The 26507-nt window shown below is 49.6% G+C and overlaps 1 protein-coding gene across 3 annotated transcripts in view; it reads right to left on the reverse strand.

The window, feature by feature from the left end:
• Tns3 (tensin 3) overlaps positions 1 to 26507 on the reverse strand; it is a 130720-nt gene that overhangs the window by 83188 nt on the left and 21025 nt on the right. For all 3 annotated transcript variants that reach the window (XM_032916075.1, XM_032916073.1, XM_032916074.1), the window contains exons 6-13: positions 25803 to 25867; positions 22769 to 22852; positions 18345 to 18457; positions 17598 to 17658; positions 16767 to 16842; positions 5812 to 5941; positions 5514 to 5579; positions 4570 to 4674 (exon numbers count right to left, since the gene is read on the reverse strand). In XM_032916075.1, coding sequence (XP_032771966.1) covers positions 4570 to 4674; positions 5514 to 5579; positions 5812 to 5941; positions 16767 to 16842; positions 17598 to 17658; positions 18345 to 18457; positions 22769 to 22852; positions 25803 to 25867 — 700 coding nt within the window. The remainder of the gene's footprint in view (positions 1 to 4569; positions 4675 to 5513; positions 5580 to 5811; positions 5942 to 16766; positions 16843 to 17597; positions 17659 to 18344; positions 18458 to 22768; positions 22853 to 25802; positions 25868 to 26507) is intronic.

Below are 26507 nucleotides of genomic sequence, written 5' to 3' on the forward strand. Positions count from 1 at the left end.
CCATGAATGGAGAACTAGCAGTGCCAACAGTAAAGTTCAGGAGACTCCCAGGGCCCTAGATGCCCCCGTCTCTTCGCTTTTCTCGGGAACTGCTGTTCCTTGCGTCTCTAAGAGGGGCTCGTAGGTTCTTATAAAGATGAAGTAGCACAGCTAGGCTCACTGAAGGCAGCCACACCCACACTATGAGCTTCTTGGCACCTTGCCACCCTAGGACATTCTTCTCTGTTCTGGAAAGGCCAGTGGCCCCACAGCTTGCAAGCATAGCAGGCCACTGTCCAGCAGGACTAAAGACACGTGAGACCAGGAAGACGGCATGTACACCCTCACACTGGAGAATGTGTGCCCTCTTGCTCACCTTGGAACATATTCAGGGATGGCTTTTTTTCTGTATGGAAAGTGGGACATCAGGCATAGAACACAGAGCTTTCCTAATGTGAGCCCTGACAGAAGGCAGCTGTAGAGGGCTCATTCCAGGGCAGTGGGCATCTCTAGAGATAAACGCAGCTCAAGTCAATACTTCATCTCCATTTTTTTTAAAGACCAGTAGAAACTATAGGCGGGGTAGGGAATAAAAGGGGGCATTGTAATACCCCATTTTTCAGCTAAAAGAAAATGTTTCAAAGGCTGCCAAGCCTCCTTTACTCCTCAAAGCTCCCGACAGCTGTCAGGACTAATGCTGCTTGAGGCTTGAGCCCTGGCAAGACACGTAGCTGAGACTCCGCACTCTGCCTGCCAAGGGGTGGCTCTGTCCAGGGATCTAAGCCAGGGATTGCAGACCCCTGGCAAGAGCCAAGAGCTGCCTGGCATTAGACACAGGAGTCCTGCGTCCCTGCCTGAGAGGTGCTAAGGAGGACAACGGTGCTGGGGGGAGAGGGGACATCGAAAAGGACTCACTTTCCAGCCACGAGAATGGATCTTTCTACTCTGCGTTGGCCTTGGTCTTGGGTGCGAGAGTAGAAACATAAAGAAGTCCCACAGGGTGGCAGTGAGAGGATCCAATGCACTGTGGTAACCTGTCTCATGCAACAGAAGAGACAAAGCAAGGCCTGGGAGAAGCTGCTCTCAGACACACACATGCTCGGGCAGGTGAGGTAAGTAAAACCAAACAAAAACCTAGGCTCTGAAATTGCGTATGAACCACTCGTGTGCCATTTAGAAACCGAGCCTCAAGTACAGCCATGATAAGTGCTTTGTCTCCAGGCATAACATGGGTGGCACTTTTTTAAAATGATAGTTTGTGTTTTGAAAAAAAAAAAAAAAAGCACAGATATATAAAACTCTACTGTTTCTTATTCCTCCTTCCGCCACCCTGACCCAATTTTCTAAACTTAACGTTTGCGATGGTATAGCTGGCTGATCATACAGGTCCAGGGCCTTGGAGCGCTGTTTCCGGCACAGCCCCAGCCCAAGAGAATCTGTGGGATGTGAGAAGCAGTAGTTTTTATAGTCTGCCATCCTTCAACGGTCTGAGCTGACTGTAGCCAGGTGCTGCTAAAAACAATGTAGCCAAAGCATGACTACACTGTGTGTCTGTGTAGACCATTGAGCCTCAGAACAAGGCCTGGCTACTCAGAGAACTTCATTTGCCACCAGCCAGACCATCCAACTGCGGAGTCCCAGAACATGAAACCACAAAACCTGCAATCCAAGCTGTCCTTCCTGATCATGTTGTCCAGCCTGGGAGGCACAGAGGGGAAAATCACTCCAAGGGGAACTCTCAGAATAAATGCCTAAAGATGAAATAATGTCTCACTCAATAAATACTTATTTATTGTAATTTGAATGTCTTATCTGTTGTAGTTTGAATGTCTGTGGTCCTCCAAGAGCCTTCACGTTGAAAACTGGCATCCAATGAGAAGGTATTAGCAGGAGATTAAGCCTGGAAGGGGAGCCTTTGTGATGGGAAGAGTCCCTTATAAAAGGGACTCCGGGGAGCTCTCCTAACCACCATCCAGCCATGAAGACACAGCAAGAAGGCAGCAGTATGCAACCAGACCTAAGTACACACTGATCTTGCCTTTCCAGCCCCCATGACCGGGCCAGACATAAAGCTGACATTCTGTTACCACATCTGAACAGACTGAAACAGTAGCAAAATGCTTCCAGCAGCCATGAGTGTGTGGGATGGCTGGCTTTGGGTTTCGGATTATTACTGCCTCAGGTTGTAACATCACAGAAAGAGGGGCCATGGTGGAGGAGCAGTCTCTGCAGGCATGTATATAAAGGTTCGATTCTCTCCCTTGCCCTTTCCTCTCTCTGACTCTCCTAGATGACAGGTGAGGAGAGGCGCCTGGTCTTCCGTCTAATGATCTGCTTGCCACAAGCCAAAAACAATGCACGTGAGGTGACAACAGACTGAAATCCCTCATACCACAAGCCCCAGTCACTCTTCCGTTCTTTGAACTGAGTCTTTGGACACTGGCTCTTGGGGTATTCCATCTGCTTCCGTCCTATGAAGAATGCCACAGTCCCAGCAAGAGTTCTTGACAAGATGTCCTTGGTCATCGGTGGTCCTGTTCACAGCCACTGGCTGGCTACTTCATTACATAGCTCCCTGGTTCTTCTACTCCAGCTAATGGTTTGTCTGGTCAGCATCTCCTCCCCGTCCCAGGGCCAGTACTTTGACTGGTACCCCTATCCTGTTCTCCAAAGCGCCCCTTACTCTTCCTGCCTTGAGCCATTAAGGCCTGCAGAAGGCGGCCTGTCAGTCTTCTCCAACAGAAGGCAGCAGAAGCATGGCCGATGGGAAAGGACTGTGTCTCACACCATCATACATCAATGGGACATACACACCCTCTGGGTTAAGACTAATAATCCCGCACGAATAAAACTGGCTGGGGACTCGTAGCAATCCCGATGTGGGTCTTTGAGGCACGGTGCTAAGTTTTCTGAAAGTATTCAGGTATAATTGTTTTTCTATGCTGGCACCTGAAGGATTAGGCTTCTGAATGAATCACACTGGGAAGAAATGTGGATAGAAAGGGTTCGCCTTGTCTACACCTGCCTGCTCACCTCCGAACTTCACCTGTGTTTTAATGCCCGGAGCTTTCACACTTCACCCCTGGCGCCACTTCAGATCCAGATGGATTTGAGATCCCAGCAATCCCTTCTGTTGAAATTTCACCCTCCCCAACACAGAAAGGCACATGATTACTCCAATACAAACAGGGAGACACAGAATTGTTAAATCTAGCCCTGGCCACAGATGCCATATTCCCAGGTCTTTCCAGACTTCCATTTAGTGACTGACAAGAAGCTGATGTTGGTGTGGAGAATTCCACAGGCTGACACTTGTAACGACCTGTCAAATGTAACGACCTTGACAAACATGACCACAATTTTCTTTCTCTACACAGATCTGAGTCTCAGTCAGTAGTTTAAAAATATAAAAGACTACACCAGTGAAATGTCCTAGTGGGTCTTTGGTGGCCCTTCTGTACAGCCACTTACGGGCTCTGTCACTACATGGCTCTCCAGTTCTAATCTAGCCAGTGCTCTCCTGCACCCTCTCAGACCCAGTCCTAGGTCTTTGATTAGCGCCACCAAGGCTGACTACCAGAGTTTGATCTCCAGAATGCATGTGAAAGAGAAACCCAAGTTCTGCAAGCTGCCCTGACACCCAACACACAGACACACACACACACACACACAGAAACATACACACCACACACACATAAACACACACACACAAACACACACATATACAGAGACACACACAAACACACACACACAGACACACACACACACACACACACACACACACACACGAGATGTGGCACACTGATGACCCTCCCCATAACCATGATAGAATGGATTTTCATTTGTTTTTAGGTTTTTCATGACAGAGTTTCTCTGTGTAGACCTGGCCGCCCTAGAACTCACTTTGTAGACCAGACTCGAACTCAGAGATCCACTTGCCTCTGGCTCTCAAGAGTTGGGATTAAAGGTGTGTGCCACCATCGCCCACCAAAACTGTATTATTTTTAAATTTAACACCAGAAAAGATTAAAGACCAAAGAAATTTGGATGCCACTTCTTAGAAACCAACCCTAAGGGCTTCCCTCAGTGGCCCCAGAAGATAGCTGTCCTTTCTTCAATTTTATTCTGTTTTGTGGATCCCCAGAGAGCTCCAGTGATCATCCTGCAGGTGATCAGAGAATGAGTATCTGCCTACAACCTGGATAACAAGCAAACATACACAGTGCCGGAAGCTCCAGGACCCTGGGAACACACAGCTAGTAGACGCTGCCCCTGTCCCAATATCTGACGTTCCCTGGCACATACAGGAAGGAAAGAATGGAAGGCAGCAGGCTGCAGCAGAACACACTTCCGGCTCTATCAGGAGGCTTCACCAGCCCTCCACGCGCTACAGCTCTGAAAGTCCCTGATCTAAATTCACCAAGCCTGATCCTTTGTGAGCACCTTCAAAACCAGCAGCGGCATGCACGCGTAGCTTCTGGACTAGTACAGGGCGATCTTCATCTTGCAAACGAGAGCAGAGCTCTGCGGATCTAGCCACGAACACGCTAGCTCCACTCCTGAGCTCCCGTTACAAGCTGTGGTGCTCACCTTCTCCATCCGCACTCATGTTCTCGTAGGAGTCCCATCGAATCAGGGGGTCTGCTGTGTTATAGTCCACGGTCACTCCCTGGTCACTGTACAGATGCTCAGATCCTATGGGGCACAACCGTTACTTAGCAGAAGCCCAGCATCTCAAAATACCACAGGAAAAAAAATGACATGTGAGCCTTGGATTTAATGGTTCCTACCCAAATCTGTAACAGGGAGATTACTAAGAGAGTGATCATTTTCTAAGTAATTAAGAATGGAGTTAAAAATGATCCTGTAGCCAGGCATGGGGACACACTGTTACAATCAATCCCAGTATTGGGAAGGTTGAGGTGGGATGACCAGGTGTCACAGGCTAGGTTACAAAGTAATCGCGCATGAAACTATCACACACAGGAGACGATCAGAACATTTCACTACAGCAGTAATATATGTCATCAAACATATTTTCTGAAACACAGACATTTAGTACACTGTACCGGAAATCCCTTTTAAACACTTTTTCTGGGGGGGGGGCAAGCGTTTGGTAAAACCTCATAGATGTAAGTAAACCCTCAGGGACACCAAAAAGCACCTGAGCCTGCAAGGGCTCCTTAGTGAAGTCACCTTAGGCAAGTCACACAACCTTTTGGTCCTTCCCAAGTGAGCATTATTGTTTCAGAGCCACCTATCCCTTATTATCCAATATGCTATCTAAAATAATAGTAATTCAAGACCAAGCTTAGTAGTAGGGCATGCCTTGAATACAGAAGGTCTCCAGCAGCACAATTAACATGCATGCACGCACACACACAGACACACACACACACACAGAGACACACACAGATACACACGGACACACTCGGACACATACTCAAATTTTCAAGTAAATGCCAAGATGGGAGGTATCTCAGGGTCCAGCCTGAGCTAGAGTCCTGCTGCCCACTGTCCTGCCAGTTACCTACCTTGAATCTTCTCAGGTGTGGCCGAGAAGACCAGCTCAATCTTGCCATAGTCAGGAAAACGGTCATCTGAAACAAAGAACCACACCACACTGTGTTCACTCTGATCCTGCCCTTCCAGCCCAGCCAATGCAAGGTTGTTCCCAAAGCTGCGTGCGGCAGAACGCCTTCACGCGCACAGTGTCAGCCTTTTCCTGGTTCCTCCGAGCTCTTCACCCACAGATCAACCCAGTTTTGCTTATGTTGGCAGCAGACAGGGAAGGACGCTGCTTCTGACGTCCCGGGGGGCTCCGTGACTCACCTTTGCAGGCGCTGTCCAGCTCTTCCTTCCCAAACAGGAGCCCGTAGCCCTGCACGGCTCCCGTGTGGAACTGCAGGCGGAAAATGACATCGCGGGTGGCCGAGCGGAACTTCTTGTGATAGCATTTCACCTAGTTCAGGAGGGGAAGAGAAAACAGGCAATGGCTGAGGGGCAGAGCTCGCTGCTCAGCACAGACGTGTGGATGGTATGGCCTCTGAACGGCTGTGGCCAGGAGTTCACATCTGAAGACACCACGGAGGCAGATAGCACACCACTCTCTCCCTGTGGCCCCCTTGCTCAACAGGGGGAAAATCTCCAAAGACCACAGTCCTGTGCCCTGCGATGGGCCACACCCATCTGTGTTAGAAGACATCTGTGGTCCGTCATCTAGCTTTTTAACAGCTGACTGTGATGACATTTCCCTTGCGTCTAAAATCTCCGTGCTGCCACTTAACGCTTCTTGGTTTTCACACCATGGAAACACCGGTTATTGCTGTCATCTTGTTTGTTCAGTATAGGCTAGAACGTGAGGGGATAGGGGATGGGAAAGGGAGTGAGGAGTTCACAGATAGACAGAGGCTCAGACAAAGATGATCATTGATGTTGTTCCCTTTCCTAGGTGCCCAGGCTCCTGGAGGTGACATTTGAAAGGAAGTATTAGAATCACCTCTGTATTTGAACAGAGGTTGTGACATCCTACCTCAAGCGCCCCTGGATGGCTATGTTGACAAGCAGGGTTCAGGAACGGTAGGAGCACAGCCCAAGTCCAGTGCCTGGTGCAGCCTGTCTTATATTGCTACCAAAGGCTTCCCCACACCAGGCCACCGTGGGGAGAAGACATGTTGTAAAAAAAAAGACCTCACTCAGTGGGCAGAGGAAGAACCACAAGTCAGCAGTGCCTTGCCAGAGTCTCCAGGGGTCCAAGGCAGACTGAGCTGAACTCAGCACTGAGACTACACAGTGCCCACAGTTGGTATACCATGCCATGGGAGACTGTGGTAGGCAGGCTTGCCTATGTAATATAGACTCTTCCTGGTGAAGGACGGCGTGAAAACATCATGCTTCAGGAATCTAAATGGGAAGCAAGGCGCCAAACTTCAACATCCACCAACCAGGCAAGAGCATGTGCAGATGACAGCTGCATCCTCTTACCAGAGAAACTGTCCCACGGAAACTCCAGAAAATCGAAGGCCAAGGAGCCTAGGCAGGAAGGCTGGGCAGCACAGCCCTTGGGTAGACCCAAAACTTGTTTACACTGTGGTATCTACCAGGAAACAGCCTGCAAGGGATGCTCCCTTGTTGACAAACATGCACAGGTTCCTCCCAAGCGACCTCTGCTAGGTTAAAGACACAGACCCCATCTCTAGTGGTCCTGGCACAGAAAATGTGCAGTTGTCTATCCACAATCAGGAATGAAGAAAACCCAAGAGCCCCCCTGACTTCCCGGCACCCAGTGGCAGGCTGATCCCAATGGCGGGTCTTCTACTCTCTGTTGTCCTTGAAGTCCTTGACTCCAGCACGATTCAAACCCAAGATGGTCCTTAGGATCAAAGACATCCTTCCAGAACGTTCCTCTGAGCCTTCTTGGCTCACACTGACTGCCCTTGAAGGGTTTAGCCCTCTCATCCAGGGATGATGCCACACTGTCCTCCAATAAGGCCCTAGGGCCCCCTAACCCTGCCCTGTTCTGTTCTGGCTACCTTGGAAGAAGAGAAGTAACCAGGGTCAGGGTAGGGATGGGAGAGGAAAAGTAAGGTCCCTTTCAAGCCAGTCTTGCTCTTAAATTGTATGCATACTTAGAAGAATAAATATTTGAAGAGGAAGGTCTCAGGAAGTGGGGGCAAGCAGGGAATATAGATCTAGCTGGGTCCACTCAAACACATGCATGAGAGTGAGTGAGGAAGGCCGGGAGGGAGTGGCCTGTGGTCGTGACTGGGTAAATATATGGGCATCAGGAGATCACAGCCCCAGCACAGGGGTCTGTGACACCACCGTCTCTTCTGTTCTCAATAGGCTCTGCTCGCCCTCCACCCGCTCAAGTTACCGGTATTCATCTCCTTGGCCACCTCCCTAGTCCTTTCCTCTTCCCCAGATCCTTCCCGGGGCTATGTAACCGAGTACACCTTCTACTCTGGCCATCCCTCAGCTACACATGAACACTCTGACTCACAACCCAGGCATCCTAACTCGGTCCAGGCGTGGGAGGGAAAGGATAGGTATCCACAGGCTGGGCAGCTCCTAGGTACCTTGGGCCTGGTGCAATCTCCTGCTTACAAATTCTTATTTGTCATATCACAGGGTCTCAAAGACTCCCAGGATTGTCAACAAGAATGATCTGTCACTGAGCAGTGCTATGCTGTTTTCCTGTGGCCTCTCCTGTGGGTATTCTGACAATGTTACACACACACACACACAGAGACACACACACACACCCATCACATCACACTCCCCTCTCTCAGGACCCCCCACAGGCCCACCAATACAACAGGTCAGACTTTGAGAAGAGGCCTATTAGCTAAGGCCCTGATCTGGGTGACCTCTGTCACCCACAAGAAGGTCCAATAATGACCCACTCAGTATCAGTACCGATTAATCTTGGTGGCCGCGGTGGCCAAAGAGCAGAACTGTTCTGCATACTGAGTAGAAAGGACAACACAGTGCTTGACACAGGGCCCCAGAGGTCACTCTTTAAGACAGAAAGCATTTTATAAGGATCGCTGGGCAATCCGAATCCACTTTGGTTCTCTGGCTTTAACGTGTACTGACTTACCCGAGTCTCCTCAGATGTTTCTAAAAGGCCCTGATCCTCTGCTTCGAGATTCTAGAGTATTTTCATCTGGGACCATTCGGTGTGACGGTCACGGTTTTGTGGTAAGCACTAGGTTGAATGATGACTGTCACAGACCCACCCAAGGAGCACGGGAACATCTGCACTGACCCCCAGCTCACCAGAAGCACGCGTTACTCGGGGACGTTCAATCTCCCGGAACTGTTCATGCTTACGCTGTAAGGTGGAGAGCAGCTTTACTCCTCGGAGTATATAGCTATGAAGTATTAGGAGACCTTACAAATCTACCTGTGTGACATCTCCACGATAGCTGCTCTTTCCTGCCCATATCGGCAGACTGCTCCATACCTACAGACTCCATCAACTTTCCTCGTAGCCATTCCCTAAACTCTGAGGGGTACTCTTTACACGGTACTTACACTGTATTAGCAGGTGGGATGGATGAGCAATCTAGAAATCATCTGAAATATTCGGAAAATGGGCATGAGTTGTATGCAAGCAGTTAGCTGTTTTATAAGGAATTTGAACACCCTCCGATGTCTGTATCCATGCAAGTCCCAGAGCTAATCATACATACAGGCCAATAAACAGCCAGGCAAGATATTCTATTTAACAATTAACTTAAAAGCATGAGCTTCTGGGAAGGGAATCCCGGCATTCAAACGCGCTGTTAGTGACGACCACCACAGGAAGGACCGTGAGTGGTCGTCTTTTCTTGTGCTCTGAGTGAAGTCTGGAAACCTAATCTTGTTTCCTTACATCTGCAGGAAGATACATCTACAACCCTCAACTGCGTGCTAGGATGATGGGGCCCCAGGACCAGGTAAGAAGATGAGTCCTTGAGCTAAAGGCAGGTACCTAACTAGGCCAAGTGTGTAGCACATGCCTGCAATCCCAGCCCTTGGAAGGCCGAGGAAGAACAAGGTCTAAGCTGGGCAAGTCGACTCTTAAACACTCTTAAAAAGTCAGCTTCCACTCTCCTCCCGACATGCTGGGCACAGACAGGGAAGACCCAAAACTCCTCCTAAATTCTCTGAGCAAAGTGATCAGAGTACTCGAGCATCCCCAAGAGAAATAAAAAGTCCCACCCTGGTCCATGCTGGCTTGGTGGGGCTCTCTAGGCTAATGGCATGATCTCCCTCTGAACGGAGCGTCATTCCAGGGTCCCAGCGCTGTCAAGTCACGAACACAAAGCAAGGAAAGGCAAGCAGAGATTTGGGTCACAACAAAAACCCAACTGTGGTGCGGTGCTGAATGACAGCATGGATGAAGACTGACCCAGTTCTAGGTCCACAGCATAACAAAGGAAAAAAAAAGAAAATCCCAAAATAATACAGACAGAGATCCAATAGAGATCCGTCAAGGGCCTCTGCTGGGGCAGCTTGGGGGCATAATTCCACCTTTCCCTGGCCATACACAAGTGCCCACTGTAAGAAAAAAACAAACACCAGCGCTGTTTGTGCAACCTCTTAAGGAGGCTTCACCTGTGTTCACAAGCCCAGTCACTGGTCACAAAGCCAGCAACCATAAAGACAAAGTACAAGTGGCTGTGGTTTGCCCAGGCAGGGCAGCAAGATAGAGCATGCCAGATGGAAAGATGTTTACAAGCCCTGGACCAAGTGCTGAGCCGGGGAGGGGGCAAGCTGGCTCAGGCCCCAGGCTTCCTGCCAGGTTCCTGGCGGGCCTGCAGCAGCGTGAATTCCTGAGCGGGTTACATAAGCTTCAGACAGCCTCCCCAGGGAAGGGCCTTGCACCTGACCACAGCCTACTGTGAGGCAGGATCACAAAATGTAGCCTTTTGAGAAAAGGGCTTTGTAAAGACAGGAGCTTTCCACTAGGAAAGGTCAGAGGGAAGGCGGGAAGCAGATGTATCAATGTCAGCTTTGCTGTCTCCAGTCACAGCGCCATCTGCTGGTCACCAGTCAAAAGATATCACAGAGAGTTCTGTTTCCCGAGAGTCACTTACAGCTGACACCTGGCCATTTCTTCTTCTGAACCTGTTCCTTGCTATCTCTGTGACCTGTCTCAGGGCAGAAAAAAGGAGCAGGTCTGCACACAAGGTAACAGTCACTGAAATGAAGGGGAATTCTGATTGACTTAGCGGGACAAGGTGCCTCTTAGAAGCAGTAACATAGCATCCTTCCATTACGACCCAAGGGCAGCTTGCTCACAGAGGGGACCAGTGACAATGCAGGCTCTGGAGGGTAAATCTAGTCACACACTATCTGCCCTTGCGGGGTCCACTCCAAGTCACATGGCTGCCAGATCCCTTGTGAGAAAAGCAACCCCAGCATAGCTGAGCCTAGCACATTTCCCAACCTGCAGCCTTCGGGCTTGTACATTACACACACAGCACACACGTCAGGTGGAAACCGGCAGAAGTAAAGGACAGCACCAAAGTGAGACCCGCAGGGTCTGGCTCGGGCCTCGAATGTCTATTTGGTTCCCTTAGAAATAGGCAGGGCTGTACAGGAGGAATGCGGGGTAAGTCCAGAGTTGCCAAAGCCCAGGACACAGGATTAACGATGGCACTGGCTCGGCTCGCCGTCGTGGGAGTACCGCCAGCACAGAACATGTTGCAGCATCTTCTCTTTCCTAAACTCGAGGTGGGACCAGGAGCTATGGCACAAGGCAGGCTCCACACAGACTGGGATCTCAGAGTTGCCCGGGACTCCTGATCTTGCACCCTCTGGGTTGAGCACAGTCGCAAGTCACCTGCACCACAGTCCTTCGCACCTGACTAGGGAAAAGGGTCTTTTCTACCATAACTGGACTTTAGCTCATCTCTGTGCGCACAGCAGCCTGTCAACTGTGTCAGCTATCTGTCTGCCCATTCAGCTAATCCAGCACTTTCGTCTAAGCTCTGAGGCAGGCCCTGAGCGTGTCTCTACTAAACTCGTACGGCAGCCGCTTTAGGACAAAGGCTAAGGAACTTGATCACCAGTGATGGCCGGCGATAAACTCCAGCAAAGGTGTCAAGTCACCAACAGCCGCCTGACAATCATACCACCCAGTCTAGAATACACTCACTGTGGGCTAACCAATGGCCTTTTATGTCCATAAATCAAACGCTCTAGGACCTCAGAATGTGCCTGTACTTGAGATGACATTTTTATGAAGGGTATTTAAATAAGGCCATCGGGGTTGGCTTGGATGAACTATAGCTGGTAAAAAGAGATTAGGGCTCAGAGAAATGATCCTGATAAGACCACCTACCTATGACACAGGTCAGGAAAGACCGACCCTGCTAAATATCCTGACTGTGGACCTCGAGCCCCACAAGACCAAGAGAACAGAAATTCTTGCACAAGCCACCCTGTCTGGGGTGAGGTCCTTTCACCGTGGCCGTTCTGACAGAATACAACGGACTTAAAGTGCTGTCAGATTCCTGACAGACAGCAGGTCGACCTCATAGTGGTCATTTCTATGAAGTGTACGGGGAAAAATTACACTGCGATGGAAAAATACCCTTGTCAGCTGCCACACCGCCCACGTCCTATCTGATAACACGGCAGAAAATAAGTGCAGAGCACACAGAAAAGAATCGTAAACACAGGAAGCGTAAATCAAATCACAACGCAATCCCAAAAATATCCCATGTGAGGAATGAAAGGGGGGTACAGGAAGGAAGTCGTCTTATCGAAACCAAGTATCTCTCGTGGAAAGATCTAGAATCTCCTGTTGCCAGCACTCCTAATGGAAATGAGTCATGCGTGAGGAGCTGGCTGTCCTGTGGCATGAAGTTCACCTCCAAAGGCCCTCAAGCCCGAAGCTCACACATTGTGCACCCCAATTTTCCAGCATAGCAGGCTTCTGTTTCTACAGGAGCACATCTAAGACACTGTTCCATGCCGCACCACGCCCACACATCCATGGGAAAGCCATCCCCAGTTCTTACAGAGGACTGACTGTAGCTTGTCTGGAGTAGCACCAATAAGAAAAAGGAGAGAACCACCTGGGACGGGTGACAGAGCTGGAACACCAGCTCAAAGGCAGTTGCCAGGCATCTGGGGAAGGCCTGCTCCAAGGGGTCTTAGCAGGTCCATGAGCTAAGCACACAGATATGGTCCCACGGCTATCATGGGTGGAGAGGACACCACCACTAACCGAGCAGTGTCTATGCTCAAGTTTCCCTTTTCTAAACCTGGATTAGACAGGAAGGTGAGCAGGAGGTTTGGGGGCCTAGTCAGAGGCAAACAGAAGATCCTAGCTGAGAAGCAGAGAAGCTCCTGAGAGGACAAATGCCAGGCAGGCAGCAGCCAAAGCAAGCAGCGAGAGGTCACTCTGTACTGTGGGTTACGTTTGTAGTCCCTAAACTCCACTGGGACAGAATGAGAATATGGGAGCTCCCGGGTATGATGAAGTCAGGAGGCTAAGCCTTCGGAATGCCATTAGCGCCCTGCAGAGACTCCAGACCCCTTTCCTGTAGGAGAGAACACGGGGACATGGTGCCATTACACACAAGAAACCAAATCCCCACTAGCTATGGGACCTGGACACTGGACTTCCAATCTGCAGAACCATGAGAAGGAAAGTTCTACTTCCTGTGAGCAGAGCATCGGTGTGAGCACCTGTGAGCATCCGTGTCAGCATCTGTGTGCATCTGTGTAAACACACGTTAACACCATTTAAGTACCCCAGTGCAACAGCGTTCTTCAGCAGTAACCTAAACAAAGTGAGACCAGCCAGGGGAACCTGCAAGGAGATAGGGGCGGGGCCTGTGCCCACAACTCCTCCAGTAACTAGCACAGCCCTTCTTCCTGATACAAACCCAACCCAAGCCTCGTGCTTACGCTCCACTACAACATACTTCCAAAGGACATCCCGACCTGCCATGGCCCTGGTCTGTTGGTCCCAGAAGCTCTCTCACTTCAGCTCCCTGTAGAGGCTGGCTCCTGCTCTCCGTGCCTGGCTGTGCTCTGTGGTCAGAAGAACACCCAGGACCGGCTCAGGATCACCCAAACACCCACTGCTACTCACTCTCTGCTTCTAAAAGCACTCACCCAGGTTGCTTCTGGTTCTGAGGCAGCACTGCTCTCTAAGTGCCTTGTGCTCCCAAGGGCTGCTGTCCCTGCCTTGATCCCTCCAGTTCAATGACTGTAGGACCTCGTCAGTTCTATGTGCTATCACGAGAGGGAACCACATAGTGTGGAAATGTCCTAGACGGAATCATGGCATTGATCCTCTCCCTCACTACTCGATGACTCCTCTACTCTTCAACTTAGGGCTTCCGGTATCCCCAAATAAGGTTATCTGTGTTACAGTGGTACAAAAATGCTACATAGTGATACAGATTGAAGGTTTTCATTAGCAAGAATCTTTGCACATTGATACAAAATTTAAGGTCACTTTTGTTACAATATAACATATGTAAATATCATCTCTTGTATAGGTATCATTCCTATGCAACCCATTTAAAAATACAAGGTTTGCCCCCACCTTTCCTACCCCACCCCACCCTACCCCACCTCACTAATAAAGTCCTCTCTTGTACCCATCAAAAAAAAAATGCAAGGTTTAGTTCCAGCCCTTTTAATAGCTGCTATTACGAACTGTCTAGGATAATTAAGTAATGCAAGTTAATAGTCAAACTCATGGTCATGTGACAGACTAGTCTAGATTTATCACAGAAGTATACATCCTGGGTTAAACAGATAATAGGTGGCTGGAGGCAAGCAACGTTTGCTTAGATAGGCTATAAATAGACGTATGGTCTACAAAAGCTTCAGAGACTCACGGAATATGACATTTAAACATAATTAACTAATTTAAGATCTTTTGGGACATGGGGACATGTCAACTCCTGGCAGTACCCCATTCGCCATCAAAAGCCTCCATAGGAAGTTGCTTCAATGGTGGCAAGCTAGCCACTGGGCAAAGAAAACACCCTAACTTCATCTCCAGACAAAATGCTGTCCAAAAAGGACAAACAGACGCAGGAAAGTTGACTGCCAAGCTCTAGCAAGACAGGGTGAGACAACTGAGATTAATTATTACCACTTCAGTCCCTCTGACCATCACCCCACACCCGGCACCAGCTTGCTTGCAAGTTCAAGCCGGAAATTATAGAGTTTTGTGAAGGTTCAAATACCATCAGTGCAAACTTCCTGCAAAGGGACAGAACGGTACAGTCCCGGAGGTCAACAGCTTCGTATAATAGTCCGCTTATAAATGTAACTCAACAGTCGTGGGTCACCGTCGTGTGATAAGAACTGCCTCCGGGTGGCCTCTGGATGCTACCCACACAGTCATTCACCTAGCCAGCTGGGAAATGGCAACAATCCACAGGAACGCTTTCCTGAGCTAAAGCAGAAGCCAGCGCCACAGGATGCACAGAGCCAGGAACAAGTCAAGTCCAGTCATGCCTACCAGCAAGCACCTCCTCACCCACCCAGAGCGCCCCTCATTCCACGTGCCACCTGATTTGTCTCTGAACCACCTCAGCGACCAAGAGTTACCTCCCAGCCACAGACCCTCCAAACAGCTCCACAGCTGTACAGATCCATTTCCCAGTGGCCACGGTGCACACAATGTTTACTGGGGCCTGTGTTCTGACTATGCCTGTGCCTGCTATGAGGAGCACAGTGTAAGGTAAGGGATACCTAAACCAGGGGCTCCTCTAGAGGGGCGAGGAGGTGACCTCTTAAGGCTGAGAGACTACTTCCCTGATAGTGACAAGGCTCGAGATGCTTCAGGATGACGTGATGTGGTCCACCTCCCACCCTGTCCCTCCACCCCCTCCCCACATCCCAGTGTCAGGCACTGTCCCAGGATAGTGACGTGAGTTTGTTCCTCTCATGTTCGCAAAGCATGGTCCTCACTAGGCAGAGGCTACAAATCCACCCCCAGAAAGGACCAGGTATGTCCCTTTCCAACAGGATGAGCTTCCTCACAAAGGCAGACATGCTAGGAAGGTCCCACCAGGAAGCGTGAAGCCAAGCCACCATGGCCTTCCTGAGCCACAGAGCTACGTCCAACTTAGGTTCCTTTGGCCTAGACAGCATCCTCAGCTTCCCTTCTCCAGTACAACCTGTGTTCCCAGAAGGCATCTTCAAGACAAGGAAACCACTCTCTACCTCTCTCCTCCCTGTGTCCAGTCCTAAGACTGGAAACTCAAAAACCAAACAACAATGATAAAAAAAAAAAAATACAACAACAATCAAACTAAGCTCAAGACACCTGAGTAAAAATTAAAAATTTGAGAGGGCCAAAAGGGAGGGGGGACGCAGAGAGAGAATAAGAAAAATGGAGGAAGAGGAGAAGAAGGAATGTGAGGAAAGACAAGCGATGAGAGGACGGAGGGAGGAAGCTTCTGCATTGTCCAGCTGTGGAAGACTCGGAAGCTGCCAGTCTGATGGAGGCTTGGCATTGGTTTTCCAGAGGAGATGGGGAGTTATACCCAACCTCCAGTCAGCTTCCTCATCTCAGGTTTTCTCCCACCTCCCGCTGCTCATAAAGAGGTCTGAGCGTCAGTCTATCCGTCCTTGAAAACGGGGAGGTGCTCACTCTGGGGGAGCTATTTACAATAAAATGTAACACACACTCCTAAATCACCCATCACCTCCACAAAGCAGGTCTGCCAAGACCACGAAAAGATCGTATCTAAATTATTCTACACATGTAGGCTGTACGCATGCCTTCCGGGCTTTCTAACAGAACCTTTCCTAAAATTACTTCACACATAGAGAATCTTTTGTAGTCAAGACAGACAGAAGGTGGAAAAAGTAATGTTTAATCTCCTCCAAGAACAGAATTATCTGGAGAAATCACTGTTTTGATCATTATAACCACACTGTAACAACACCAGTTATACACTACAGTCTGGCTCTCCATGCTATGCTCTGGGAGGCCTTGGATCACAAAGGAGGTCAGGCGATCAGATACTCAGGGGGCTGTGGCTGAGTAGGGACCTTGTTCTGCACAGACCCAGGAGCTCTGTGGTAAATGATGATCAAGGACACAGACCTGTCACTGTAATTAAAATACTTTTAGTCACAAATTAAAGCCCTTTAGAATCATGCTGTTTTTTCATTCTCCTGTTGGTTATTTTCTCTTCTTTTGGGAAGGAGGTTGTAAACTGGATGGTTCTGTTCTAAGGCAAAATCAATTCGCCATCCAGGTCACTATCTCGGGTGGCTGACAGTGGTTACAGTCTGTGGGTACTCACCATGATGTCACCCTTCAGCAGCTGGGCAGGCTCTATGGCAATGCGGATCCTGCTGGGGTTTTCAGAGCCCACATTGCTTCAGATGAATAAGAAAATAGCTTGTTATATACAGTTCCGCGATTTCATGAGCACATAGTACAAGCTGAGAAAACGACTTGGTTTTACACAAATAACCCAGAATTCGGAGGCTTTACCTTGTGGAAATTAGTCAAAAGGTTTTGAGAAATCTCTAAGCTGGGGTGAATCATTTTAGCACCATCACAGCCCCAGACTGGAAATGTCATGCTTAGAGTTGCCTCAACCAGCAGAGGTACCCAGTTGGGGACAGACCCTGCTCCTGTGACAATTGGAGGATACAATTTCCACAATGTCACCCTCGCATGGGAGGAAGCATGGGGGCGGGGGATGGTGGGGATTTGAGCCCAGAAAAGAAATGAGTCTTTCTGGGTGCTAGGATGTCTACCGTCTTTCTCACTTTCTGTTACTGCAAACAAAATGCTCTCTACATCACTGAAAAGCAAACTCGGGCAGCCATACAAATTCTGAGGCTACCCAAAACGCTACGGGGAAATAAGAACCACGGGTGACTTTATCCTAACACGTTCCAGTAGACCAGCTTCCAAACACCAATGGTACCCCTCTACCATGGGGGCTCCACTGTTCAGCCCCTCACCGGAGGCAGCTAGAGATGCAGGGACCATGCACCTCTCAGAGCAGCAGCTCGGGGACCTTGGCCTGACTGGCCCCACTACTCCACATCTTCCTGTGTGTGGGAGAGATAGCCCATTTCACAGTCCTTCCCCCCAAGCCACCCTAAACACCCAGCCTTACTAGATCCCAGATGTGTACACAGGCTGCATGGCTTGGTAGAGCTTCAGAAAGGGCCGGCAAGCTGAAAAGAGAGGCACATGCCAAGGAGAGGCGGGATCATGAACACTTGAACAGATGTTCCAGTAACAAAGTAACATGGTTGGACCTCCCACCAGAGGGCTGCTTTAACTGGAGGACAGTGGGTGGGGGGTGAGTTGGTTACAATCTGCCTTTCTGTAAATTCACCTTACTCCTGACGACCAGGGGGGAGTAGTAGCCATAGCTACAATCGAGTGACAATTTAGCACCTGCTCAGATGCAGTCAGGGAGCAGGTTCTGCCCCCGGACCCATGCTGTGAACATCTGCATGGGACAGGGGCAAGGTCTCTGGCCCTATGCTGTGAGTACCTACGTGGAACAGGAAGTCTGAGAATATGCCGGAGAGGAAGGAGGAAGGACCCTGAGTTAGGGAGTCTACTGTGCTGGATTATCTCAAAGCTATGGAAACCCCGAGAAGAACCACACAGCTGCTGACTCAGAATGACCCTGGCCTAGCAGGAGTTCACGTCCTGGCTCACAGAGGTATTCGTAATCCCTCCATCACTGCCTGTCCCTCCTGTGATTGATGGTTTGGTCCCACCTCACGAAGCCGGAGCTCTGCCGAACACACTAGAACCAACTGTTGGTACAGAATCTAGACACCGTGGGGAGGAAGGAAAAGGCTGCTAGTTTAGGGCTCTCTCTAGTCTGGGCTGGAAAGTCTCCCACCTCCTCCAGTGTCAAAGCTGGGGGCGCCATGCAGGATGACGAAGTGCAGGAACAGGGGTGAGGCGTTCATCTTCACGGCTCCGGACAGCAGCCCACTGAGAAACTGCACGTACCTGCAGGAGACAGTGGCTGAGACTCCACAGCCGAATCACAGCTGCTGAGTCCCAGCACAGAACGGAAGCTGCATCTGGAGACCCCGGGGACACCTTGTCCCACTGTATACAAAAGAAAAAAGAATAAGAAAGAAACAAACAAACAAAACAATCATCCTATGCTCAGCGTGGGGAGTCACCGCCTCGCTGAGGCTCCACCCACAGCTCTGAGAACTGCTGACACTGTCTGTCACTTATTTATAAGGAGCTCTTTCACACCTATGCTCACACCTTGGGAGTCTCCTCACACGTTCCCAAGCCCATGACCAGAAAGGCCAGCTCAGCAGAGTGACATGGGACACACCCAGAAGCTCACTCCACTCACATGAGCCATGGCGAGCAGCTGGTCTCGATGGCCCCTAAACTCCTGTTCTCCCCCACACCCATCCCCAGAGCGGTCTCATCTCAGCTGATGAAGCTCACCCACGGCCACCCATACATACATGCTGAAGATGTGCCTTTTGCCATATGAATTCCGGGCACTGACCTCAGGCCTCCACGATGACTGTCACACTCCTTCACACACATGTCAGACAAGAGAGAAGTTTCTATACTACGTGTGTGTGATCAAAGGTTCCCCATAAGGCATGACATGGTAGCCATGCCCAGAGTGTGACTGTACCCTTCCTCTGCCCTGCCCGGCCTAACTGTATCCTAGTCCCATGGAAGCCCAAAGGTAGCCAATGCCCTAAGGCCCCTGACAGCAGTTTCCACTACAAGCAATCCTCACCAGAGCCTTCAGGACGTCTCTTGGAATCTGTCTGTTTGCCTTTCTCCAACAAAGTACTGCCTTCATTGCAAGAGGGAAGAAACGACATGCTATCAAACTAATGGTCCATGCAGCAAGCAGGAAGTGGCTGCCATCAATCAAGCCCATGAACACAGACATGGGCTCTACCTTACAATAAAAACACTTCAAATGCCCACTGGAATGCAGGCCCAGATCACGGTTAAACAACTGAGTTTGGAGGCAAAATATACCAAACAGAAAACTTTTAGTGTTTTCCCAACTTAGGGTGTGCCCTTTAGGAAAACTTTAGATAATCCACAAGCATTCACTTAGTAGGGAAAAATCCACAGTGACAGACCGGGGGCGTCAGCATCCCACAGTTCTAGTGGCACATTGCTACATTGTTACGACAAGGACAAAAGTTCAGAGTTACAGAAAACTGGTGTCCCCACAAACTCAGGTAAGCAGCCGTGCCTGTCCAACCTCTACACTGCTCCGTGAGTTTCCTCAGAGTTCGAAGTTTCCTAGCCTCCTGTATAGAGGTGCAGGAGGGGAGAACCATCAGCTTGGGACCCATCAGCTGCGCTCTGTACATGAGAGAACTCATCAGTTCCCTTGGGTCTGCAGCCTTGAGCAAAGGTAATAAACTTACACACAAGTTCAGGGTGGAATATCTAGGACTCTAAGACAGCTCTGCCCTCTTCCCAGACACTAGGAAATGTGTGTCCTTGACTTGTCGCTCCTGTGAAGGGACTCTGGCAATCCAGACCTGCTGTGGGTGACCCTCTCAGATAAGACAGCTCTTGACGCAGAGGGCTTGGAAGTTTGAGGGCTCTGTGTTGGCAATGGTCACTTCCTTCTCTGATGCACACCCAACCCAGGCACTGGTTCCTGCTTACAGTTCCTCAGACACGGCAAATCCTATGTGGCTCTGCAACCTGAAGATTTGTGACTCCCGTTCTGTGTGAGCCAAGACTTCTCCCTGACCAGAGGCCACAAGCTCCTAACAATACTACAGATAGGAAAGCTACATCACTAAATAAACCAAAAAATGAAAAGAAAAGGCACTACGTTTCCCACTGTGCACCAACAGATGGCAACAGCAGAATTGTGCTTCTGCACAAGCTTGCTCATGAAAAGCTGAGGCAGGGAGTCACTCATGGTTATAACAAGTGGTTATTCAGGGAGAGAAGATATCCACCTGCACCCCAGTCTTTCCTCATTGAAACTTGCTCCTAATGACTGTCATCTTCCCTGCTGTCCACTAGAGGGCACTAAGCTCACAGTGGACCCACGTGAACAGACACCATAGTAAGCCTCTGTCTATGTGGTCTATGACCATGGTTTCAGCCAACTTCCACATCCTGGAGGATAAGAACCCCCATCTTTACCTCAGACATGCAGATTAAGTCTGGGATTGCTGCCCCATGAGCCCCTAATGATTCCCTAAACAGTACAGCCTGGACAGTGTAACAGCTAGGCACTTAGTGTTGACACTTTGTTAGTGTAACAGCTAGGTGCTCGGTGTTTAGGCTGTGTTCAGTGTTATATGGAACCTAGAAGGTTCAGAGTGGATGGAGAGTCAGCCTGAAAGAAGAGAGCAAAGTAGATGAACTGAAGACCATCAACACATGCACGCACGCACGCACACATCTGTCTAGGGGAAGAAAGAGTACCAGTGGGAAGAGGAGGTACCAAAAAGCGTAAGAGGGTATAAATATATGAGTGTAATGCATAACACACATTTATCAAATGCTATAATAAAATCATTATTTTATACACTAATAGAAATTTGAAAACACACAGGGTACAACAGAAGGATACACATCAGCTCTACACAAGTCATCTTATGTAAAGGTCTTTCGAGCAAGCATTTGCAGGTAATAGATAGGATCTAGATCCAGTCCTCTGTGAAAGGTTCTGGGTGATTCCTTCTCTGTCTAGCGTTGCTTAAAATGTTGAGAGTCTCAACCACGATCCCTAAGTTTCTCTCTCAACCTTGACAGAGTTAAGTGCGATCTTTACTTTGAAATAATTTCTTGACTTTGATCCTAACATAACCTGCAGAACAGCTCCCTGCCTACAGGCATTCAGACAGCAGTGAGGTGCACAGCCTATGAGTGCTTCTACTCTACACTCTTCTGGTCTCTCCCACACTTCCTGAAGTTTATCCCAAACGGCCTTTCCGAAAGGCCACTCGAAAATTATTTGGTTTGTGTCTTCTAATGCAGGGACCAGGCAAGGAGGCAAGAAAAGAGACAGAAAGAAGGCAGTCCTACTCTCAAACACTGAGCAGTAGTCTGGAATGCAAAATTGAACCCTGTTGGGCTGGAAGCCCTTTAAAACGAGATGTTTTCCCTCTTTCTCCTTCATACTTTCCAAGAGTGTTAAAAGCCACTGCTTCTCTAAGTAGTGAGCCCTGGCAGCCGCGCCTGAGTCCAGACATTTGTGGGAGCTGTATCTTGTTTGCACCTCAGCTCCTGGGCAAGTCTTAGGAATGTTGCCATCTTGGAAACTGCTCAGTAGAAAAATAATACTTCATGGGTTCATAACCGAACAGGGGCCGTTCACGTGGAATCACCACAATGTGCTCGAGTTTGGAAGCACTGTTTCCTTCCCTGTCAGGGACTGTGGCTCAAAACAGGACACAGCCTGGCTCCAACCCATGGTCCCACAGCCTAGCGCACATTCTTTCAAACCGAGACCCGTCTGGGTGGACCCAGACCACTACAATCATCACGTCTGCTGGCCCGGCCTGCATTTGTATTAGAGAAAGCACATCTGGAACGTCAAGACTCACATACAAAGGTTTGGGGCTATGACCAATTCTTATCTCCAAAATGGGGGCCATTTTACAACCGCCTTCAGAATTCTTGGACAAATTCTGGTGTTGAGACAAAGCTGCAATGAAATTATGTGAGTGCCTCAGAAAGAGAAAGCCCTGTTCCCTGACAGCTACACCCCAACACGTCAGGAGCCACTCCGCGCTGTAGCCAGGACAGGCTGAGAGGGAGCAGCCAAGAGAAATTCTCTCCCGCCTCAAGGAGCTGATACTGTCGAGCGGAAGCCGGCCTAGGACGATCTGAAACCGTACTTGTGTCAATAAAGTTTAATTGGAACAGAGAGTCACTCGTGTCCACATAGATATGTCTCTAACATCTACGTTAGAACACTGGTGAGCTAAAACCACACAGCCTGAAACATCAGCCCTCCAGTCTCTCCATCGAGTTCCCGGATCCCTGTTCTCACAGACAGAAATGAGTCCAACTTGATCGTGGAAACCAAAGCTCACGATCAGGGGACAATGATTACCATGGCTGAAACGAGACATAGCCCTGAGTCTTCCTCTCTGGGAGTGAACCACAGGTGAGCGCACACAGGCTCTCAGCAGACGCGAGGCTTTTAGTAGACACGTAGGTCTATAGGGCTCAAACCCTTGCCTTGGGAACCAGCAAACCCCTCCCCCATGTTCTTCGGCAAGACCCAATGGCGGTGCAGAGAAGTCGAAGGCTATTCCACTGGCCCCAAGGATGGATACATACCGCTTCTGGGAGGGCTCCATTAAAGCCGAGACTTTGTCATCGTAAAACTTCTTCATTGCAAACCTGTCCAGTGCCTGGTCGGCACTGGGGAAGCAGAGGGAGGGAGGGAGGGAGAGAAAGGAGTGGAAAGAATAAGTATGTCAGGTCAGTGATCTGCCCTGCCTCTCAAGGATGAATGGCGGGGACGGACATCCCACATCTGTCAGTGACCTTCCCCCACGAGGAGCCGCACCTCTCCATGCACAGCCCACCGCTGTTCTGCAGGAGTGAACTCAGCTCAAAGCAGGAGCCACACTGAAGTCCTGTCTGAACTCCGTTCTCTAAAGGTGAGACTCACTGTCTCACGGGGAGAGGCACGGGCTGAAGGCCCCAGCCTTGGAAGGCTAGAATGTACACTGAAGGCACTGTGAAGTCTTGGAAGTATATTATGTGACACTGCTAAGTAGCTTCAAGGAAAGCTTGAAACGAGGAACAGGGCCAGGCTGATGGCTAAGGAGGGCGTTGCAGCCTTGGCTTCCACGGATATCCCTACAGTAACTCCACAGAAAGTCATACAGCTTACCTGACCTTCAAACGCCACCCCCAATACTCAGAGTAATGTTCACAGACCCTTCTGGAAACCTCACTGTGGGGCATCGTAGGGTCACTGAGCTGACTTAAACCTTGAAATACAACTTATTTAAAACAAAAGCCATCTTTAAAAATCAGACAGGCAGGCTGGAGAGAGGGCTCAGCGGTTGAGAGCACTGACTGCTCTTCCGGAGGTCCTGAGTTCAAATCCCAGCAACCACATAGTGGCTCACAACCAGCTGTGAAGAGATCTAGTGTCCTCTTCTGGCCTGCAGACGTACATGCAGGCAGAGAGCTGTGTGATGTGTACATAGTAAATAAATAAATAAATAAATAAATAAATAAATAAATAAATAAATAAATAAATAAATATTTTTTAAAAAATCAGACAGGCAGCCGGACATGGTGGTGCATGTCTTTAATCGAAGCATTCGGAGGGCAGAGGCAGGCAAAGGTGGGTGATTTACAGGGCAGCCAGGTCTGCACAGTGAGACCCTGTCTCAAAAAAAAAAAAACAAACAAATGTGAAAATACGCTCGGGAACAATGACACGTGTAGGAATTCTGAGCGTAACATTTTCAAAATATATGCGGAGCTGAGGCGAGCAAAGGTAATGGCTCTAAGTCCAGTGTGAGCGACCACTGACCTCACCCCATGTATTTGTTTCAACACTGGGCTGGGCTGGTGAGGCTGTCACAGATGCAGCAGGGTCCATCTGAGCCCAAGACACGTCAAAGACTAAGTGGATGTATCTTTCAAGTTAGAGGACATGGTTTCATATCCAGTCTGGCTGTTAAACATTATCTTCTCTGGAATCCATTCATTTGATCAGATGCCAGGGAAGCAGCCCTGACCAGTGTTAATATCAGGAGACACAGAATGCTTAGCTCTCTCTATCATGACTGGTTCTGGCTTTGTCTTCTAAACTCCTCAGAGTGCCTGGAGCAAGAACGCTCTCTCAGTTGGTAACCTGCAGTCTCTGTCTGAGGTTACTTGTCGTTTGTGACACACTTCAATCAGCTGTGTCCCCTGTGGTGTCTAAAATATAACCTCGGGGGAGAGGAGGGATCAGACGCCTGTGAAAACAGCAGTCCTGGGTTCTAAAGAAAAGGGAAAGCCACCTGGGTGGGAAGACCCAGCAAATGCCTAAACAGGTAATAACCACACCCATGGATGGTCGAGCCACCCGGGGCAGAGGCTTAGGAGGTGGGATAAATTTACAAGAGCAAGAGATAAAAAAAATGCACTGATGTTCACCACCCACTTAGCTGGAAAAGAATGCTGTGACGTCTACGGTACGGTGTGAAAGCCTCTAGGGGGAGATACATGCAGGACGGTCATGGCATGAAGAAGCTCAACTACAGTTCCCACAGCCCAGGTACGGACAGGATGCTGAGGCCCAGAAAGTTCCACGCATGCTCCCTGACGTTTACATGTGATGTACCAGCCCAGGGAGAGCAGGGTTTTACCGTTCCGGGGGCATCGGCTGGTTCAAACTGCAGTTGGAGAGATTTCTCTACACTATGTCGGAGAGCGGGGTGGTCTGTATTGAGAAACAACTGGGCCAAGTGCGGTCTCCAACCAAATTCCTCTTACATAACTGAGGGGCCACTGTGACTGGGAATCTGGATGTGTCTGGCACACACACGATGATTATTCAAACCCACAGGGTTCTGCTTTTCACCCTAGGGTAGGGTTTCCTCCCTGGCAAGCACCAGCCTCTTGATTTGTTTCCAGAGAAAACATTCCAAAAGTCCAATTTCACTCCTTCTCGCTGCAAAGGGGAAGGTTCATAAGGGAGAAGAGAAGGCTTCTATTTCCTTAGGGCGGAATGACCTGTGTACAACAACGCAGCTCCCGAGACAAACTGGGAGTGTGCGAATGATTTTCGTGTGCAGGGTTGGGAAGGAAGCCGAGGTCTTGCACCCACTAGGCAAGTGCACTAAGCAAAACTACACTCCTACCCAACGATGACATTTTCTAAACTGAAATTCAGTCTTAGCAGAAACCCGCGCTTCGGAGAGCACATCAGAAAGCTGACTGTCCAGTGCCACGACGGCTGGGCTAAGACCGGGATCCTAATACCAGGATCCTAGCGTCTTAGAGGTAAACATTCAGTGGATTTGCCAGAACATGCAGAACGCGGTGGCTGCTAAGGGCATAATTTACAAGGTGTGCAGTAATCTAGTGAGCATTTTCATCAGGGTGACATGGCTGTTTTCACTAGGGAATGGAATGACTGGGCTTGCTTAGTTTTAATGCCTCCAGAGAGCGCCTGGGAATCAGTCACAGACAACATCCCAAATAGAAATGGAGCTTTTTCCCCTGGAAGCTGAGTCTAGGCACAGAACACTCCGGGACCGAGGGACAGGTGAGGTCAGGATGCTTCCCAGGAAGACCACTGCCCACATGTGCAAACCAACTTCCCATACCCCATGGAAAGGAGCCCCCATCTCCGGCTTACCTGGCTGAGACATTGGTGAAGTGCATGTAGGACGATATGACCACTCCAATGCGTCCTTTACCGCCCTGCGGGAGACCAGAGAGGAGTCACTGTCCTTTCTATAGAATACCGCATGCAGATACAATGAGACAGGAGCAGGCTCCATCATGAACAGCGTGGCGGGGAACAAGCATTAACCCCTCGGCCTCTCTACTATTAGAGCACCCATGCCAAGCAGGGAGTCTGCACATGGGGGCCCCTAACTAGAGCAGGTGCCAGCCGAGTGTCTGTGTAAATCCCCGGAGGGCATATCCACACGGCAGCAGCCAGTCACTCACCAGCTCCCAATTAGGTTGGGTGAACGGGTGCCAGAAACTGCCAACAATTAGCATGACTTAATTACGCAGGTGAAACGGGAAGGAACGCCTGCCCAAGGGCTGACAAGTGACGGAGATCGGTGTGCGTGCTGCTGTAAGTGACAGGACCTCAGAACCTGGTGAGCTCGTGGTATCCCACACCAGGGCCCAACACTGCCCTTTATCCAATGGGGGATCACAGCCAACATCACCAATACAGAGCTTTCTCTACTGCTCTGTGGGCCAGGGCGGCGCCATAGAGAACCACGTGCTGGCCTGACACTTCAGGCCATCCTGCTGTGACCTGCTAACAGGGCTCTGCGAATGGTAACCCAAGGCCAGTTCCGTTTTCTGCCCACAGACTCCTTTC

Source organism: Rattus rattus, chromosome 11, assembly GCF_011064425.1.
Source record: "Rattus rattus isolate New Zealand chromosome 11, Rrattus_CSIRO_v1, whole genome shotgun sequence".
Taxonomy (NCBI): domain Eukaryota; kingdom Metazoa; phylum Chordata; class Mammalia; order Rodentia; family Muridae; genus Rattus; species Rattus rattus.